Here is a 19289-nt window from a genome sequence, read left to right as displayed (position 1 = left end):
AACTAGAACTCCTGCTCAAAGAATCTTTCCAGCTCAGCAATCGTGCCCTCTGGCTTTTTCTCAGGACAAATCCTTATACATTGCCCACATGCCATTTCCACATTATTCGTATAGCAACACTTACAGCGTCTTCTTGCTGCAAGAAGGACCTCAAGAGCCTTCAGCAATAATGGCAATACTTGTTCTGATAACAGGAGGCATTACCAGGAACAGCTTTCTATATGCCACATTAATAAGGTTCACATTTCACTATCTGCATGTGGCCTTGTTCTTCAGAGCAAATTTCAGCTTCTATTTATACAATTTTGATAGCCAGAAAAGCAGTTTAACTTTCATTACCATGACATGTAAGTCCAAATGACCATTAGCTAGAAATGTTATACTTAAGAAGCCCATTTTTAAAGTCTTAATGGCTGACCAAGTGAGCTGATTAATCCCATCTGATTATTAAACTCCAGGGCACGTCATAAATGCTTCATGGAGACATCATTATTACTAACATGTGTTTAGAGAAAAGTAAAAGTCTGAAGTACGTGCAGTATACGTAACACTTTAAGCACTGAAATAGCTCCAATTTACATAACAATTCCATTTCAAGCTGCAAGAATTAGCTAGCAAACACTGTTCCAAGTTGTCAATATTTTTCATAACTCAAAAATGAAGGACAGCATTGCTCACTTTGTAGAACAGCTTATCAGCTGATTAATTCTATCAGGCCGAACGTGAACAGAGGAATCACTCTGGAAGTACAACCCCATCTTTCACTTCAGGAGTTAGAATTAGCATCTCATTTTTCTGCTGTTGCATAGTGAACATGCTATTCTTTGCAAAAGCAGTTTAAACATAACTTTGTCACTTTTTCCTTCTGCCCTTCCTCTAACTCACTCTCCTTCCCCTTCATTTTCCCTTTGAACTAGTGTTATTTGCCACTCTCTCTTCCACCACTTCATCTGCCTCTTCCCGATTTGTGCGCAACATTCCACCTGAAACTCATACTGGCCAGTGAATTTTGACATGAACCCCTCCATTTTCACCTGACTCTTCCACATGCCTTCTAGATACACATCAGCTCCCTCCACATGCCACCTTGGTCACACATCTGACTGCCTTTTGCATGCATACCAGCCTCTGGGATCAGTGCTTATGACGGCTCTGTGGTGTTCATCCATCCTACCATGAAGCACTCATGATTTTGTCTTAATTTCTCCACCTGTCCACTTTTCAGCTTCTTCCCTCCCCCTCTCTTCCTTGCAGTTTTGAGAGATCCAGGACTTCCCTTTGAGATCTACTATTTAATTCCTTTTCAGGCACAGCCGAGTACCTGCTGACTTCCAAATTATGTTTTTGGTCTCAATCTCATTCTGTGTAACGTCACAGCTAATTCATCCTCATACTGCTAGCATCTGCCCTAATTTTTATAGCATCTTTCATCATCATTTTCTACTTGCTTTTTCACTTTCTAATCTAGTGTTTTCCCTAATTTGTTTCTTCCCATGTTTTCTACCTCCAAGGTCTTTCTCACCATCCCCGCCCATTTAACCCAGCATGGCTATTCTTTCCAGGTTTAATTTCCAAACAGCCTAACCAGTTCCCTTTATCCCATACTTTGGGTCTTCCAGTTGTGTGTGAATTTTTATGATACCCCTTGAGATAATTAAGCACAAATGTGTGTTTAATTCATAAAAAAAACCATGTAATGAACAATGCATTGGACAGTCCTACCGTCATAGGCAGTTCTACAAGAAGTCTGCAAAAATGCATCAGGAGCCAATTTCCTTATATACACTTGCACCAGCACCAATCCTGTGAGCGCTGGCATGGGACACCTCAGCCCAGTGTTGGGTTCATCCCCCAGCACCAGCTCTGCTGCCCAAACACTGGCATTACACGATCACTACAAGACAATGCTGTGGCTGTTTCTTCTCTCATCAGCAAGGGAAACTTCACTCCTGTTCAGGGAGTTGCTCTGCCTCTGGCATTCCTGTTCAACCAGTTCAACCCCTTCTGCAGTTGAGCCTTCTTGCCCTCCACTCCAGATCATTCCTTGGTCAGAAATTACCACTGCTGAGCAGTTACAATTTGAATTTCCCCTTCACAGGCTCCAATGCTTTTGGTTCATCCTCTATTAAACGCCTCTGGGCCATGCTCCTTCAGTTTCTCACACTTTTCTGATTACTAGCAATCTTATTCCTCACTCACTATCTCACAAGGGATAGTAGGAAGGGATGAAATCCTTCCACAATTCTGACCTGAGTGAAAAAAATTCCAATACAAGTTATCCCTCCCATCTCAACAGCATCTTCCCTCCGCTTTGGCAGAAGACTTCCCTGTTTCCTGCTCTGAGGAAGTCAGACAGTTCTGCTACTGGCTGGATGTTGGAAAATAGGGTAGTTGCTGTACACGAGAAGTACAAAGTCATCAGCATTTCTTAAGCAGGCTGCTTCAAAGTGACTGGCACCCCAGAAACTTCAGGCATACTTCACTGGTTTTCTTTACTCCATCTTTTGGGTAATCTCTTGATGTTGCTAAAGATAAGGGTTGCTTCAGTGCAGGAGTTTTCCTTGTCCTTAGCTGATTGTTTCTGTGAGCAGCCATTGCTTGAAGCAAGGTTTCATTTATTACCCCTCCTCCAACAGGTGCTGTCCAGATATAACAAAGCAATCACATAATGGAAGTTTGGAGAGAAGCCCAGAAGCCTTGCCATCTTCTGCCGAGGCATCATTTTGGCCCGTTACTTCGGAAGCCAGGAAAATATAATGCTGGAACCTAAACCTCCTTCCCAGCACTTTCATATAAAATTGCTGCATTAAGAAATAGAAACTTTTATTGTAATTAGAGGAGAAAAATTCAAAATTGTAATCTGTTTGAGAAAGGCAGAAAATATTAACAACCAAACCCAAAACTCTTTTTTTTTTTTTTTTCCCCACTGAGAAAAAAAAAAATCTTACAGGAATAAAGTAACAATTAATAGAAACCAGCTAACTTTAAAAAAGTTGAATAAGTAAAAAACCCTCAAACACATAGGTCACTGATACTAGAAGAAATTAAATAGCTAGGTTTTTACTAATTGCTGATGTTATTGGTAGCCACTACTACCATTTCTGTGGTACTTAATTATCAAGGGGCTCTGTAATTTTTGTTTCTATTTACTATTTTATTGTCTGCTTGCATGGAGTAAAACAAAACAGATCTAACTAAAACTTGAAAGAACAACCTGTCTTGCTGAGAACCATTATTGTGATTTATGTATTTATGGAAATGTCCTAAAAGGAATCATGTACAATAGGTTCCTAGCTAAAGCAATATTTGACTGCCAAAAATAGCTGTACTAGCTGACTGGTTTGTACTCCAGAAGTAAAAAAAAAAAAAACAACCAAAAACAAAAACAAAAAACCCCCAAAAAACTTACTTCGTGCCCCATGGTAGAGTTTTCACATTTACAAAGCAGACAAAGCTTAAATTGGAAATCCCAATTATGATATGCTTAGAAAAAAAAAAAAAGCACAATAGTGGAACATTCTCCTGCTCTACCATCTAGCACACTGCATCTAAATTACTTCACCTGTCCCAATTCTCACACATCTGATTCACATACAATTCTGTAAAATCTGTATGTAAATGGTCTTTTTTACATCAAGTGAAGCTCAGATGTTTGAACCAAAATCCTTAACATTGCCTCTATTACCTACCAGTCAGTACACCTTTGTCTTCTGGCTGCAGTGCTCTGCGCAGACCTTTATATTTTATAAAATAAAGGTTTATTTTAAAAGCTCCAACCAAGATATTCAGTTGTAAGCATACAAACACGTGAACACCCTCTGTGTTAAAAATAACCTCCTAGGATTTCTAATAAGCATAAGCACAAAAAGGGTAGAAAACAAGACAGAGTTCATTTGACACTCATCCATTTGCTATGCAGTTACATCATATTTTTATCTTCATAGAGGGAGCTCAGAAGACTTCTGATGCATATCTGGACACACATCAAGGCTAAGCATGAACACAGCTAAAAAGTTAATATGAAGTGCACACTACTAGAAGCAGTTTTACATATCGGCTGAAGAACCAGAGCTGACACACTGATTTTTTTTTTTTTTCCCCCCCACTAGTGGACAAAAATTAATTCTCATTTAGTGATCAGATTTTGGAGGAGGGACCAACTATTTCCCAGGCACAGATCCTAGCTGTAAGACATTATAAGGCAAAAATATAAGAGCCAAATACTACGTTTTCCACATCAATGTATTTTCCTAAAAACTATTTTGGTTGGGGTTCTTCTTGTGCCACAAATTCCTGCACACAGATATCAACAGGAACCTCAATTACTCCAACATCATCTGCTAGGTGCAAGGTTAAAAAAAAAAGTTTTGCACCTCTCAAATTCCAGGATCTGGCATTGCACATACCTGGATCAGCAAAGACCATATAACAGATGCAGTCAACAGTGCTTAATCCGTTCTACATGACTTCGGTAAGGACCATTTATCCTCCAGCAACTTCACACCTACCATGTCGTGCATTACTACCTGAGTGTCATGACATTGTCCTCCAACTGAGAGAGTCTCAGCCTGAGAGTTTGGATTTTTTTTCCAGTCCTTACTTCTGGCTATTTTTATTAAATCAATTTAGCTTTATACAAATAGGCCTACAGATGCCAACTCTAATTTCCAAGCCTTTATATCAAAGTCCTGACCAGACAGATAACTGGCACAAAAGACTGAAGTGGTGAACTAGATTTCTAAAATGCTGCCATCTGATTCTCATCCCACACAAATATGTAATCTAAGTAATGAAAAAAGCTTTCGTCTCAAACATCAGCTTGTTCAAAGCTCTTGAAATAAATAAAATGTTGGGATTTGGATTGAGTCATGACAAGTTAAAGCTATAACTGTAAGAAATAACCTTCTGAACAACAATAAAAAGAACATCCTTAATGTCAAGCAGAAAAGAAAGCAATTACATTTTCAGACAAGGACTGTCAGTTTAAAAATGCACAATGTAAAGAAATAAAGTGGGGTTAGCTCTTTTCACAATTTCTTGGATTCTTCATATATTTTTAAGCTTTACCTTATTTATAATGGTTTTATATTCCATTCTTCTTTCATCACAAAAAAATTAAAACCAGTATGTTAGTGTAAACTACTGTCAGTGAAATTGAAAGGAAAATGTATTTACCTCTGCTATTAAGATGTACAGTAACTCATATATTGGTGTAATTTCATCTAGGCGCATGCTTTAAGTATGTGTTTTTAAAGGAACAAGAATAGGAAATTAATATTACCACAGAGCTCAGGAGGCACCAAACACACAGGGCTCGTGCACGGTGACAGAGGCTGGGGTACAAGAGTTGAAAAGGAAAATGGTCATCATTGGTCAAGTATAGCTTGGTCAGTCTCATCACAAGAAGTTACTAGTCAGTTGTCACCACTGTTCAATACTATGAGGGATAAGCAGGAAGGGTAAGAAGAGAACTGCCTGCTAAGCAGGAAAAATTCCTGCTGTTCCCCGGAAAATCCCACTGTTCCTTCCCTTTCCCTCTCACCACGGGCAATGCAGGGTTCAATTTCAGGTTGGGTATGAGCACCACACAACAGGGAAACAGCAGCGCAGCTTGAATACATAGCACTTTGGCAGATTCAAAGTTAACAGCTAAATTCAGTTTACTTCATTCAAAAGCTTTGTTCCATAGAATCAAACAATTAGACAGCTGGCCTTGGCAAAAATAATGTTTTCCTCTCTCTTTCCTCCCTCCCTTCTTTCCTCCTTTCTCATGGGCAAAGGATTACTAGAGCACTCAAATGGTCTTCCAGTCCCAAGAAGATTAAAAACCAAGAAAACTGGGTGACAGACTTGTCCATTTAACTTTTTTGTATTATTAGATACTTTAAGCAGGTCACAGGGTTCAGTAAATCTGAAACTTAAGTGGGAGACAGTTCTGCCAAATGCTTTTATTGGAAAAGAGAAATATATGGTTAAGTGAACAATCAAAGGCATTTGTTCTATTAAGCAACTCTTTGTATATCCAAGAAGTTGAATTTCCATACCTAAGGGGAATAAAGACAAAGCTGAGATGTGCAGTCAGTGTAACCGTCTGATTAGATGACACCACAGGTCTTTAAACATCTGACTCCAGCATCCCCAGTGCTCACATTTGCTTCCATAGATGGTAGTAACAACCAGGAGGAAGAACTTCTGTCCAGTTGCAGTACAAAACTAGATAAACTTAACTCAAAGTAAGTTATTCCCTGTGCAATATCTTGCCTTGTAATTTGCCAATGACTATATCCAAGATAAATTTTACCCAGACAAGGCAGGGAAAGCCGGGGGGGGGAGGGCCACAGCAACAAACACACAAACAGATGAGGGGAAAAAAAAAAAAAAAAAAATGAGAGAAGTAGCAAGCCCATTCCTGTCCAAAACTTCCTGGAATCTGGTTCTTTTGTTCACCTTATTCTAACCCGACGTAAGAGGAAAAAAGGTGTACACCCGAGCATTACTGGACTAAAACCAAGGCAATTAGGAGGAAGTTGTACACAGATTTGTAACATTCGAAGACTATAAATTTCTCATGCAGGTTTCAGGTGGCTTTTTAGAGGGAAAGGGGATAATGATACATATGCCAGCACTATGCACTGCTAATACAGGCATAAGAGTACAGCGTATCTTAATTTCTCATTGAAGTGATGAATAGTTGAACATCCAACTGATGAGAACATAGCTAAACACTAAGGTCTGTGTACCTGCTATTTTCTAACCAAGGACATTGAACGAAATTGCTTTCAACCACAGGTGAGCACAGCTCTATTGACTGACAGAGGATTTTTTTTTTTTGTTAAGAATAAGCAAATTCTGTAGCAAGTGGTCTTTAGTCAAGAAGTTCTTGTCACATCAGACATGTGTAAACTAAATACCCTAAATGACGATACATTTCACGTGATTTCACATGAAGAGTTACTGTTTATTTGCTCACATAAACAAAGCAATATCTATGATGTGGAACATCAAAGAAGTACACAACAGCAACAGAGATGCTTACAGAAACAGATGAATTAGAAGAGGCTCCAAAGCAATGAAGACAAAAATGTAAGGTGGTAGATAAATATGTTCTCCACAAGTGCTCAAAAAGATCAGACAGTCCCAAAGATTTTACAGTATCCTGTTCTCTGTTTTTTGCAATGATAAGCTCAATATTACAGCAATGTGTTGAGGATAAAAACAAAACAGACACTGGTGTGTAAACCCAGGGAATGAACAGAAGCAGGATTTTTAAGGTTTTACCTTTCTAGGGCTTCCTGGAGGGTAGAATTTGTGGTATACCTAGAAATAAAAGAAGTTAAATTGAAAAGAATTAAAACTGGTAGGCAAACAATCTGCATAGTAGTACAAAAATAATGCATACATGAAAAGATAACATAACATTAGTAGGGTCTACTGTGGAGCAATCCAAAGAACATCATCACTTTGTAGCAAAGATCTCAAGAATACGCACACCACACCTTACAGAAAATACAATGTACAGCATCAGCATCAGAAGTATGAAGTCACAATGCACGTTACAGTTGATTGATGTCACAACACATTTTACAGCCCACAATTGGCTGATGTCACAACAAGTGTTTCACATCCCATAGAATGATGATGTCTCACTATCTCACAGGGATATTACACATGCCTGTTGTTTTCAACCCAAGGTCCTATATGGGGGGGGGGGGGGGGGGGGGAAGATTTGTGTGTCCTGGAAATCTGTTTATATAGTTTTTCTAAACAGATCCGTGCATTGTCATGGGGCAAAAGATTGAGTCCCTCAAAAACTGAAAAAAAAAAAAAAAAAAAAAAAGGCTGTGAAATATTGAGACATGGGGCAGAAGGAAATGGCAAACCAAAAGCCTGCAAAGCACCAAGAGCATGACATCCCTCCCGTTCTGCCAAAACCTAGATAGGCAAAGAAACTGCAAGATGAAGCCTATGGGGGGAAAGAAAAAAACAAACCAGTCAAGATATCCTCTTCATCTACTTGGAAAATAACAAGAACAGAGATAGATCGTGTTCTTCACCACAGTTTAGTTTTAAGCACCTTGGTGGCTTTGCATTTGAGGTGCCACCCACAGTGCTTAACCAAATGCTTTTCAATAAAGAAAGCAGTGAAAGACATGACTACGTAAACAATGACTTCTTGGCAGGGGTCAAGAAAGCGGCCAAGCAGATTTCATGAAGTTATGACACAAGTCCCCAGAATTTTTCTTCGATCTCTACAGAGTTAGGACTATCCAACCATTCAGTTCTTCAGGTGAAAAAGCAGGAAGTTGAACCTGCCAATCTAACGAAACACTGGCTTTTCACGGAAGTCCATCAGTCTCAACTCGCTGGCTCAAAATACAAGAAAACGTAAGAACTGAAAAAGTAAGAATGCCAACAGGACTCCAGTAAAGAACATTAATCTGCTTGCTCTCTCAAATTTGAGATGTAAAGAGGTGTATTTGATTGGCCCAGATAACGTGAAAAGTAAATTTTTTTGATTGCAGAAGTTGTTTGGGGGTTTTTTTTGTTGTTGTTGTTGGTTGGGGGGGTATTTTTTGTTTTTATGGTGTGTTTTGTTTTGTTGTTGTGGTTTGTTTTTTTTTTTTTAATAGTATGTCTTTCCACAGAACAGTTGCTCACTTTGAGGTGCTTAATTTCCATAGCCATTACAACACATTTAACTAATCTTTAAATTGCAGCCACATCTCTGCTTTCTTTATGAATAAAACATGTAATATCACAAAATTTAGTTGAAATGACTGTATTCTTGTACTGTCACTGACTGCCCAGATTGAATATCAACTAAGCAAGATTACCACCTTTATTACCAAAACAGCCCCACTGAAAGAGCACTGCTTAGAATTGCTTATTTTCTACCGTTCTTATACAAGTTACTTAAAATCCCTGTGAGAAACTAAGCTCAAGAGATATACACACTTGCTTTTGGTTTTGGTCACAGCAGGAAAGCAACAATTTTATTTATTTTTTTTTAACAGTGAGAATTCAGAATGAATTGTTAACAGTATCTGTATAAAGCTCAGGTAATTTTCTGCATAGTATATGAAAATCCAAATAGTTCAGAGTATTTCCTTTCCCAAATAAATGCATTCTGTCCAATAACCCCAGTAACAAAGAATAAAATATTTTCACATCATAAGTCTCTCAAGTTCTCATTCCAAGATTTAACTTGAACACAAAACACATTACTAATAAGCAGTAAAAAAAAAACAAACAAACAAAAAAAACCACCACACACAAAAACCCCCAAATAGCATTGTTCAATGATTCATTAAATTTTCTTACCATAAAGTCAAAGCACCTTCCAGTTCAGTAATTATTTGGCCATAATTCTAAACAAACAATGCGTTCTGTCTCTGTAAATACTGTTCCGGTTCTAATTCATAAGTTATGCAAAACATTTACACAGATCACTCAACAATCCATCCTTAATGTACCTGAAGAGGTCTTCACAATCCCTAGTGAATAATTCATGTTTCCACTTTGCCAGTGTCTCACAGTGTAGAAAGAGCAACTTTAATTCAGTCATGGCTCTAACTTTATGAGATCTGAACACCATCAAAAAATGGTCAAAAAGCTCAAGGAGAAGTTGTTTTACAAACCCAATCTACTTCCCAACTGGAAGAATTAAATAGTCCTAAATATATCTGAAATAACAAACCAGCATCTGAAGAGATTAGCCATATGCTAAACTGTCACTCTCCCATACCAAGTGATGAATTAAGATGCTAGTGTAGCTAGCTGCTTACTACAATACTGTTCATGTCACTCGCATATGTTGCTTTGGCAGTTATTACAGTTTTTTGTAAACTAAGCAGCACATTAGATTTGAGAACAAATTACAGACCAGCTAAAAGCACTAAATTCTTGACCAATTTCCATGGAACTGGAAGAAATGCTACAAAAGACTGGAAAGACATGAAGGGTAATTGCTGTATCTTTGCAATCCGCATGATGGAAAGCATGAGAAAAATCAAGACAGCTAGACAAGAGTCCAGTAATCAGTATTTTCTGTAGTCTGTGCAATCTGTGCAGTTTTCTGTAATGTGTGATACTGTAATGCCTATGGTATTGTAAAGAGAATCTACAGAGGGAGGAGAAACATTCCCCCGTAGCACTTAGGGAATATATAACATGAATTTAACTAGCTAGTTAGTACAAACATCTCACTGATGTGAGCACTGGAGCTCTTCTGCATACTTGGCATGTAGGTAAAGGAATCCAGTAATTAAAGAATTATGACTGCGGCCTAATAAAAGAAATAACAATGGACTGCATGGTAAAATACATAAAGAAGTAATGAAATGCTTATATAGTAGATATGTTTGTATCCCTAGACAAGATTCTGGTCACTGAAGAGTTGTGGCTCACCAAAACCAAGCAAGTCAATCCTTGGAGCATTGGTGATGGAGCAACAAATTGTCACTGTGTCTGCAGTGGCCAAAAGGACAAGAATACTTTGCAGCTTAGCTCTTCACCATGTTTCTTAGACTCCACAGGTAGGTCAGGTATATCAGAATTTGCATTAGGAGAAAAGGTCTGTCTTTGACAACGACTCTTGAACTTTATAATCCAGGTTCCCAGCATTATCACATTCAGACATCTATGAAATCTTTTCTGACAAATTAGAAGTTGAGGGATTTGGGTTGTAGATTTGTGGTGAGGGGAGAAGTGGAATATATCTGTACTTTCCATAAACACAAGAGTACCTGTAAGGTACAAGGAGTCCTCTGAACGATGGCATTTTTAATAAGCTAGGCTCTTCTTGCTCTTGATTCATTTTCTCATCCATTTACTTTCAGGCTACATTGAAGTTTCTGTAAATGACAGTACTAAAACACTCAGTTCTTTCCGCAGGTCCTTGTGTGTCTTATCTAATATACAAGCAGAGTTTGACAGAATACAGATGTAGAGCATCCTGGCCTCCATGGAAATACTTGGCAGCAGATGGTTAAGGGAAAGCATCACAGTACAAGTTTATGCCCACGATTATTCCATTGAGTTGTGCTCTAATACATGCGTGTGCATGTGTCTAAATGAAATGTTTCTATGTGCATATAGATGTACACACAGTTGTGTATGCTGTTTTGTGCAATACTGATTTTAGGTTGATATTTATGAAAGAGCACCTGTAATTCTAGAATAACAGTGAAAATGTTAGGGTACATTTTCGGGTACTGTGAGCAGCATTTTTGAGGAATGAAATTTAATCACTTTCCAGCTTTAGAGAATTTTGCTCCACGTTAAGCATCACAAACAAGGTCTACCCTGTCATTTGCTCCATGAAGAGAAAGGATTAGAAATATCAGAGGTTTCCAGTTACCTGGAACAGTTGCTATGACTCCTGTACCTGCCAGCCACTACCAGTTAGACTGGAATATCAATGAAAACATAAACAGAAGATCTCGGGGACAAAAATTTGGGGCCCTACCAAACTTCCATACATTCTTCAACGAAACCTGCCTTGGCAATACATCAGGCAGTTAATACAAAAGACCTGTTATGAGACAGAATTATTTGGTCTAATGAGTTGCCAGAGAGAATCACAGGATACCAACAGCAGCAGAAAGGGCATTATTACAGGGCAGTCAGCAATGTGGTGACCAGTAAGTACTAGCTAATGATATGCAAACCAATCTAAATACTTTCAGCAACAGTAGGAGTCCGTTCAGTCTCTCACACTGAGGTAGAAACTTATTTTCTGCATTCTCCAAAACACTGAGCTGGACTGTATGGACTCCACCCAACAGTTCTCACGAGAGAGAAGGAGAAAAAGGATATAAAACTAAGGGTTGTTTTACAGCTTGAACAAAACACGACAATACACATAGCCACACGTAAAAGTTTTGCCAATCCAATCATGAGAAGACCAATTTGGTCACAGGCTTCCAAAGCTTCACCTTTTTAAGACACAGACAAGAAAAATATTCATCACTTTCAGTACTGATTCAAATTAAACAAAATATTTGTCTGTATTGTTGGTAGAACAATATTTTTATTTAATTTTTATGCTGGAGTTTTAGACACTCTTTTGACTTACTGCTTCTGCATTTCAGAAATATTAAAAAGCTAACAGTGTAACATCACCAGGAGATGTTTCAATATTCCCGAGAATGCCTTTTCTCAGGAATGCACCTTCCAGTCCTGTACAGCCTCTCACTCACCACATTCTTTGTGCAGAAATCACATGGGAGTCTCAGGGGCTTAGGTTAGTCCTATCACACACTTTAACACAATTAACTAAGATACAGAAAACAGGCATAGATGTATTAGCAATTCTTTCAGAAAAATTTGCATATTTTACAGAAAATTACTATTTTCCCTATAAATTGGTAGCAGTGCCTTCAGCTGATGTATGAATTCTGAGGAGCTCTCTGTCACTCAGAACTGGTACGTTTTAAATGTTTAAATGATGTACCTAGTCCCATTTCAACACAGGCTTTTGTAGCATTTTAATGTCTTGCCATTTAGTAGCTAGACTCCAGCAAAGGGGATACAAGTGCTATTACTGCTAGCTAATGGATATTCTTCTTTAGCTCAATTGCTGAACTACATTTTGAATAAAGGGCTCGATTCCCAAAGGGAACAACCTCCTTTCATTGCTGTCCCAGACTTAGACTAAAGGAGAATTCTCTGCAAGTGGTAAGTAGGGGCAACATTCATATTTCTATTTCTAGGTTCCCACTTATTAGAGGATAGAAGCATTGCATAATATTTAATTTATGCAGGTCACATCCAATACCTCAGGTCCTATAGCTGGACACATTTCCACATACTGTCCTTCCCTATTCCTATTTCAAAACTGCCTTTTATTCAGAGCATTCTTCTAGAGAAAAAAAATACACTGAAGGATGATATTGAAACAGCAGAAAATGTTTTCTTTTTTTGAGCTGACCCCTTCAAGATGTGCAACTACCTCCCAGTTGTGCTAGTATGCTTGTACAGCGTGTGTCTGCCTTGCTTACCTGTGCCACATGCTGCTGCACTCACACTGCTTTCGACAGAATGCTGCAGCACACGTGAGCAGATCAACACTGGTTTTGACTCAGCTATCTGCCAAAGCAGTAAAGACCCCAGCTTGTCTACGTAGTTCAAAAGAGCGATGCTAGCTCCAGAACCAACAGAGCATATGCTGTAGTTGGCTACCAGACAGAAGTCACATCCTTGCTCAGCTTTCAGGGTTATCTCAGCAACAAAAAAACCAACCCTCATATGATTATTCTCTCTCACAGATATAGAGATGCCTCCACGATGCAGCTTAGCACTGCTTTAAAGCAGGAGTCCTGCAAGATTATAATCACTCCCAGTGTATGTCTGTAAACATGCTTCACCTTAAGAAAGGGTTAAAACCACGATGTTGGAAAGGCACGTACTGCAGCCACCACCGGTTGGAATCAGAGATGCCAATCCTATTAAGGCTGTCTTTGGCACAGGCAGCATTCTGAAGGCCAGCTTCAAAGCATTGCTCCTCTGCCACATGTACGCAAGTCTGCAACTACTGCCACAACGGCAGAATGCAGAGGATTTTCACTCAGCCACCACTGTTGAACACACCACTGTTGCTGGAGATACATATCAAAGTTACAAAGATGAGTCACCCATTTTCTGAATTCTCTCTAGATTACTGCATGCTAATCAATAGCAGAAACCCTCAATCCTTTCCTTTATGACCAGGACTAAGCCCTTCTGTTCCTCCATACATACAGAGCAGAACACTTCCACAAAAGTCGGAGTCTGAAGTCCAAGTGTTTGAAATTATTTCATTTTTGTCATCATCTCCGATGCAAGCCACACTTTTTATCTCATCCCAGTAAAGACTTAATGAGAACCTGGTTTGTTCAGGTCACAGGTTCAGGAAAAATAATTTCCTGTCTCAGGTGTGGTCATCTGGGAGACCACCCAAAGCACCTGAAGTGACACTAGAGACACCCCTATACTAGCCAGTACTTACAGTTGTTGACGTCTATCTTTTAACTTGCATTGTAACAAGACTTTTTTAAACACAAGAAGTATCTTGACTATTGGTGAAATGACAATATCATCTTAATTAGCACTTTACTAACAAAAAGAATTTTCTCTTAAATAAAAATATTATGAAGACAAACAGTAACTTCTCTCCCAGTATCATAATAATAATACATGCATATAATACTCCTTTTTTAACATATTACAAGATTGCATTTCTAGCATGTTATATGGTTTAAGCTGTCCGAGTTGGTTTGAGCCGTGCTTTTTTCTCTTTCCTCATTTTACAGCTCCAGTATGTCAACAACAACAGAACATGCTATTAGCTTGAATTTAATTGCTCAACTAAAAAAGAAAAATTCCTTTCAATATTCAAGATGTTGCCTTCCTATGCAGTAATAATTTGTACAGAAGTTCTCTGTGTATTAGACAAGCCACATGTTTGCAAAGTTAAAGACCCGTAAGCAGGCTCAGCATCCAGTTTAATATTTCATTGCAATTACTGACATACTAATTAATAGCTAATGAGAAAGCTCCTAATAAGTATACCAGATATTGTTTAGATTCATACTTGCTATTTTTAAATGCTAATAACTTATAGCATCCAGAATGGTGAAAATAAATCAAAGTCATCTCATGCCACACAATTTGCTTCAAATATTTTTCAGAAAAGAATAATTAGCTTCTACTCAAAATGAACTTGTATGAGAGTATCATCAATATTAGGACAGCAAAAACAGTGGCAAACGCAGAATTCCATGGGTATCATTGCACAGGATTTGTTTTACCAAACTCCTTCCCCCTCGCCCATGCATAAAATCCTAACATTTATATTAAAAGAAAGAGCTCACCTAGCATGTTAATGGACTGCGTCTAATTTCAAAAATTAACCCTGTACCCCTATCAACAGAAATCTCTGTATTTAGATATGAAAGGAATAAAGCCCATGGTTCATTCATTGCTGTGGGGGAAGAAAAAAAAAAATCAGGAAAAGCCAAAATAAACCCCAGAAAATGGCTTGACAAACAAACAAGCCACAACTGAATGCTGAGCACTTCTGTCAAAGATCTGGATAATGTCCTGGTCACGTATAACTATCAGCTACATCCATGACTTACCTAAAGAGGCTTCCAAGTTCAAATCATGGAACTGACAACTATGTCACTTCCCTCTCTTTAACAGTAACCTGGACAGACATGTTTTGTACTCTACTGTCCCCAAATGGGCTACATAAAGAGTTACTGATCTCATCTGTTATTCTACCAACAGTCACCACACTTATGGTTGTATTAATACTTAATTGATGAAGAAAGTGTTGATGAAGAAATGTCATCATTAGTACATTCAGCAATAGGATACTTGCCAATACTGGAAGTGGATAAAGAGTGCATAAAAAGCGTTCACATCATATGCTTGTAACAGGTTTACTTGGCACACATATGTCTGTACCTTCACAGCTGATTACTACAAAAAAACAAGAGTTAACTGCAATGACAATTAAAGTGATCATGATAGGCTATTCAAAAAGTTTATGTAACTTAAATTTGACTTTTCATGTGAACACTTAAGGGTTATATTCTTCCTGGTAGAGAATGGGATCATTCTACAAGAATTGTTCATACTCTGAGCAAGCACTTCAAACCAATTGCTTATGAACCACCTACAGACTAAAATTTTTTAAGACTAATTTTTGCTTTCAATATATTGTTCCAGTTGACAAGAAGAAAAACAAAACTCAGAATTTAAAGTTATAGGCAATAGCTTGGGTTATTCAGTTATGCAACTGTTACATTTCTATGTAAAAGATCACAGGCAATAAATTTCCAAATAGCCAAGCATCAGCTATGCTTGCAAGGTTAGGTTAAGGGCACGAGAATGCACGTTGAAGTGCAACACATTCTTATATCGTGTCAGATATTTTGGACTCTCCTTTTCATACGTACATGAATTCCAGTGCTTGAGGGAAAGGCCCTCCACGGGCAGACCCTGAGTGTGCTCTTGGCATTTCTGACAGAAAATGAAGAAACCTGCCAAAGCTCTCTTCAGTAAAGCTCCAAGCTTGAGTAGTGTTTTCATCTTCTGAACTACAAACACCAAAACTGCAGGCTACAGTCAAGTGTCTCTTGGGATTTTTGTGTTTCTGTACCTATGAGGATGACCGAGAAGTCTTATCCTCTCCTCCTGTATCCTCCCTCTTCTTAATCTAACTGGGACTAAATATAAAGGATAGAAAGAAACAAATAGAAATACCCTCCCAAACCCAACATTGGCAAGGTACAGAGGTAGAGTAAAAGTGTTGCAGCAGGTGATGCCAGCTAAAAACTCCCACAGCTTCAGTGCAATTCTGGCAATGTATTCCGCAGTTTCAATTCCTTTAAAAGCATTTGTTTCCAGATTTCCATCAGTTATTCTTAATTTCTCTAAACTAGTTTGCCAGTCACTGAGGAAAAGAAAGTGATAGACAGAAAACAAAATACATGAAAATGAGCTTCCCATCACTTTTTTCTGCTCAGTTCTAGATTTATATAAAAAAGCTGCTTAAATGTCTGCTCATATTAGCACAGCTCTTCACTGCGCAGATTAATCATCCTGCACCTCCTGCTTTTACTTTTTTTACAAGTCAGTGTTATAAAAAAATCCTTTTCCTTTTATACCAGGAAAAAAAAAAAAATCTACCTAGAATACGAAAGGACTCCATGAAGAATCAATGGTAATCAGGACAAAAAGAAAGCCTGTCCTGGCCATTGCAGATACTCATCTTCACTCTCATCGACTCAAAGAAGCCACGTGTTTAACTGTTGCTGCACCTACATACAAATTCCAATTATTAAACAAAGCTAGCAGCCGCTTACTGGAAGAGATTCTTAAGCCATTGCAAAATAAAACTGCACCAATGTTGAAATAAAAAGATATTTTTAAAAAGTATTAACAAATTTATAAAAGTACATTCTTTTCCCCTCAAACAGTATATTTCTTTTTTTAACCAAGTGCTTAAAAGTATGCTGCTCTTATTCAAGTTTAAGAGTATTGTGAGACAGCATTTTCAGAAGTACCGATGTGATTCAGGCCATGCAGTCTGACTCAATTTGAAAGCAAACCCAATTTGAAGAAATGTAGAGAAGAAAAAGCATTAGCTTTTCAGGCTGTCAGCTTTCAGTATGGTGAAAGACAGCGCTGCTTGAAAACATAACTCGGTTGTTTGATTATCAATTGACATTTAAGTTCGTGGTGTTCTTTATGCAAGGGTATCAAAAAAGTCTTCTTCAGCAGAGACATCTGAAAAGTGAAACAGCTTACAGAAAAAGGACTCCAAGAAATATCTGAAATTCTAAATGCAGTTGGGAAAGAGGCCAAGGGATCTGTGCAAACCCACTTTATCAACTTGAAGCAAAAGAATAAGGATTTGAGCTGATAAAGTGATTTCTAATGCTTAAATCTTTAAATAATTTGATTGAAAAAGTTTTGTTTGTTTTAAGTCACTATCTTTATCTGCTAACCACAACAAGGAAACAATCAGAACCATGACAGAATTAACATACCCTCTAAGGCTGCAGAAAGCCTTATGTTTTATGGCTAAGCATAATGAAATTCTCCCAGATGTGTCAAGTCACCACTTCTCAGTGATACTGCATTATCATTTCTTGATATTTGATTTAAAAAATTGGACAGATGTCTACATTCCATGCAATTGTATATTTTTCTAGTTCTTTTCTACAACTGAACAACAGACACTGGGTGGGGCTCTGTACAGGGGTCAATCAAGCTGTCCTGTCTAAACAGGCTTCATAGGCATATTCCACTTCTGAATGCATAGCACTCCACAGCTGTTAGAGCATTTCAAAAAAAAAAAAAAACCACGGCTTTTTCATCAGCTCCTTGACTGGGTACATTACATAAACAAAAAAAAGTATGAATGGAGAACAAGATTTAAGACAAGTAAACAGCTTGTCATTAGCAAGGAGCTGACAGATGTTAATTTGTCTACCGCATTTCTAAACATCTCCAACATCAAAACAAATTCTCCAGCAATAGGTAGAAAACTTTACTGATCCAAAAGGTAACCATCTACAGTACTGTTCCCCACCAGCAGTAATACCTTGCTCCCTAAGCAAGCCACAGCAAGCTGTGTGCCAGCAGGTAATTTGCTTTCTCTTCCAAAAAAAAAAAAAAAAAAAAAAAAAAAGAAAAGAGGTTCAAAGACCAAAACTCTCTCACATGCACTTAGATAGATGTACATAGAAAGGTTGCTACTGCTGAAGGTCATTCAAGGCAGGAGGTACAAGCTGAGAAATGTTTCCATTTCAGATCCAGACACACAAAAGAACATGTGAAAAATGTAAACAGCTTCAAACCACAATTTTATTTTAATCTCTTTAGGGGTCGAGCTATCCCCCTGCTGCTGCTGCTTTTTGAAAACAGTTTTCCCGAAGTCCAAAACTGCACTGTGTTATACTGACCCAATGGTCCATATTAACACATGGAAGACATTTGCAATGCTAATCACCTAGAGACAAGATGGTAATGTTATTTAAAACATTAATGCTACCACAAGATCATCTTAGATTTACCCAAACAGATTTGCTAGCAGATCTGCTGAAGGTACATAATGGTGGAGGTTGCCATGGGAACACGGTACAGCTACACACTTTGCCATGACAACCAGGCCTCCCTGGAATACTAATGAGTGCCCATGGCAACGCGAAGCTGAAGACAAGATGTCTGGAGACCAAATATTTCATGTATCATTTATAACAAAAACTATAAATACATTTGTACATTTTCTGTGCGAGATTCGATGGTTTTTGGAGCCCTGCAAAATGTTACATATGTGGCAGTATTGCAAAGTGTAAATTATATAGCTGTTGTATAAATGGAAAATGCTATTTCAAGGCAATGCTAGGGTTGAAGTTCAATTCCACAAAAGACAAAAAAAAAATCTGTAGTCAACGCATCTAACGTTTGCATCATCTTGCACATAAACACTGTCGTCAGCCCATGATGTAACAGAGTTATCGGTACACAATGCTCGGTGCATTCTACGTCCACCAAAAAGGTGCTGTTCTTCCCCCATGCAGAATACTGTGTTGAGCATGTATCTGTTCTCCATATGGCAACTACTGCAATTCCTGTTGCAAGGACAGAAAGCACTGCTTTGGTACTTCAGAAAAGGCTCACGACAAGAGATCCCTGTTACTTTATAAGAATGTTCCAGTAATCCAATGCATGAGCAGTGTTTTTCATTTATTTGTTTATAGAAAAAGTATCCACTGTTAAAAGTTACATAGCAG

The 19289-nt window shown here is 38.1% G+C and overlaps 1 protein-coding gene across 1 annotated transcript in view; it reads right to left on the bottom strand.

Annotated features, from left to right (window-relative positions):
- The window catches only part of ANK3 (ankyrin 3), a 382696-nt gene that overhangs the window by 329230 nt on the left and 34177 nt on the right, over positions 1-19289 (bottom strand). Inside the window, exon 2 of the mRNA XM_087766877.1 lies at positions 7279-7317. Coding sequence (XP_087623003.1) covers positions 7279-7317 — 39 coding nt within the window. The remainder of the gene's footprint in view (positions 1-7278; positions 7318-19289) is intronic.

This window comes from Nipponia nippon, unplaced genomic scaffold, assembly GCF_047370975.1.
Source record: "Nipponia nippon isolate SJK-2023a ecotype South Korea unplaced genomic scaffold, ASM4737097v1 scaffold_3, whole genome shotgun sequence".
Classification (NCBI taxonomy): Eukaryota; Metazoa; Chordata; class Aves; order Pelecaniformes; family Threskiornithidae; genus Nipponia; species Nipponia nippon.
This window is presented reverse-complemented; position numbering and strand designations above follow the sequence as displayed.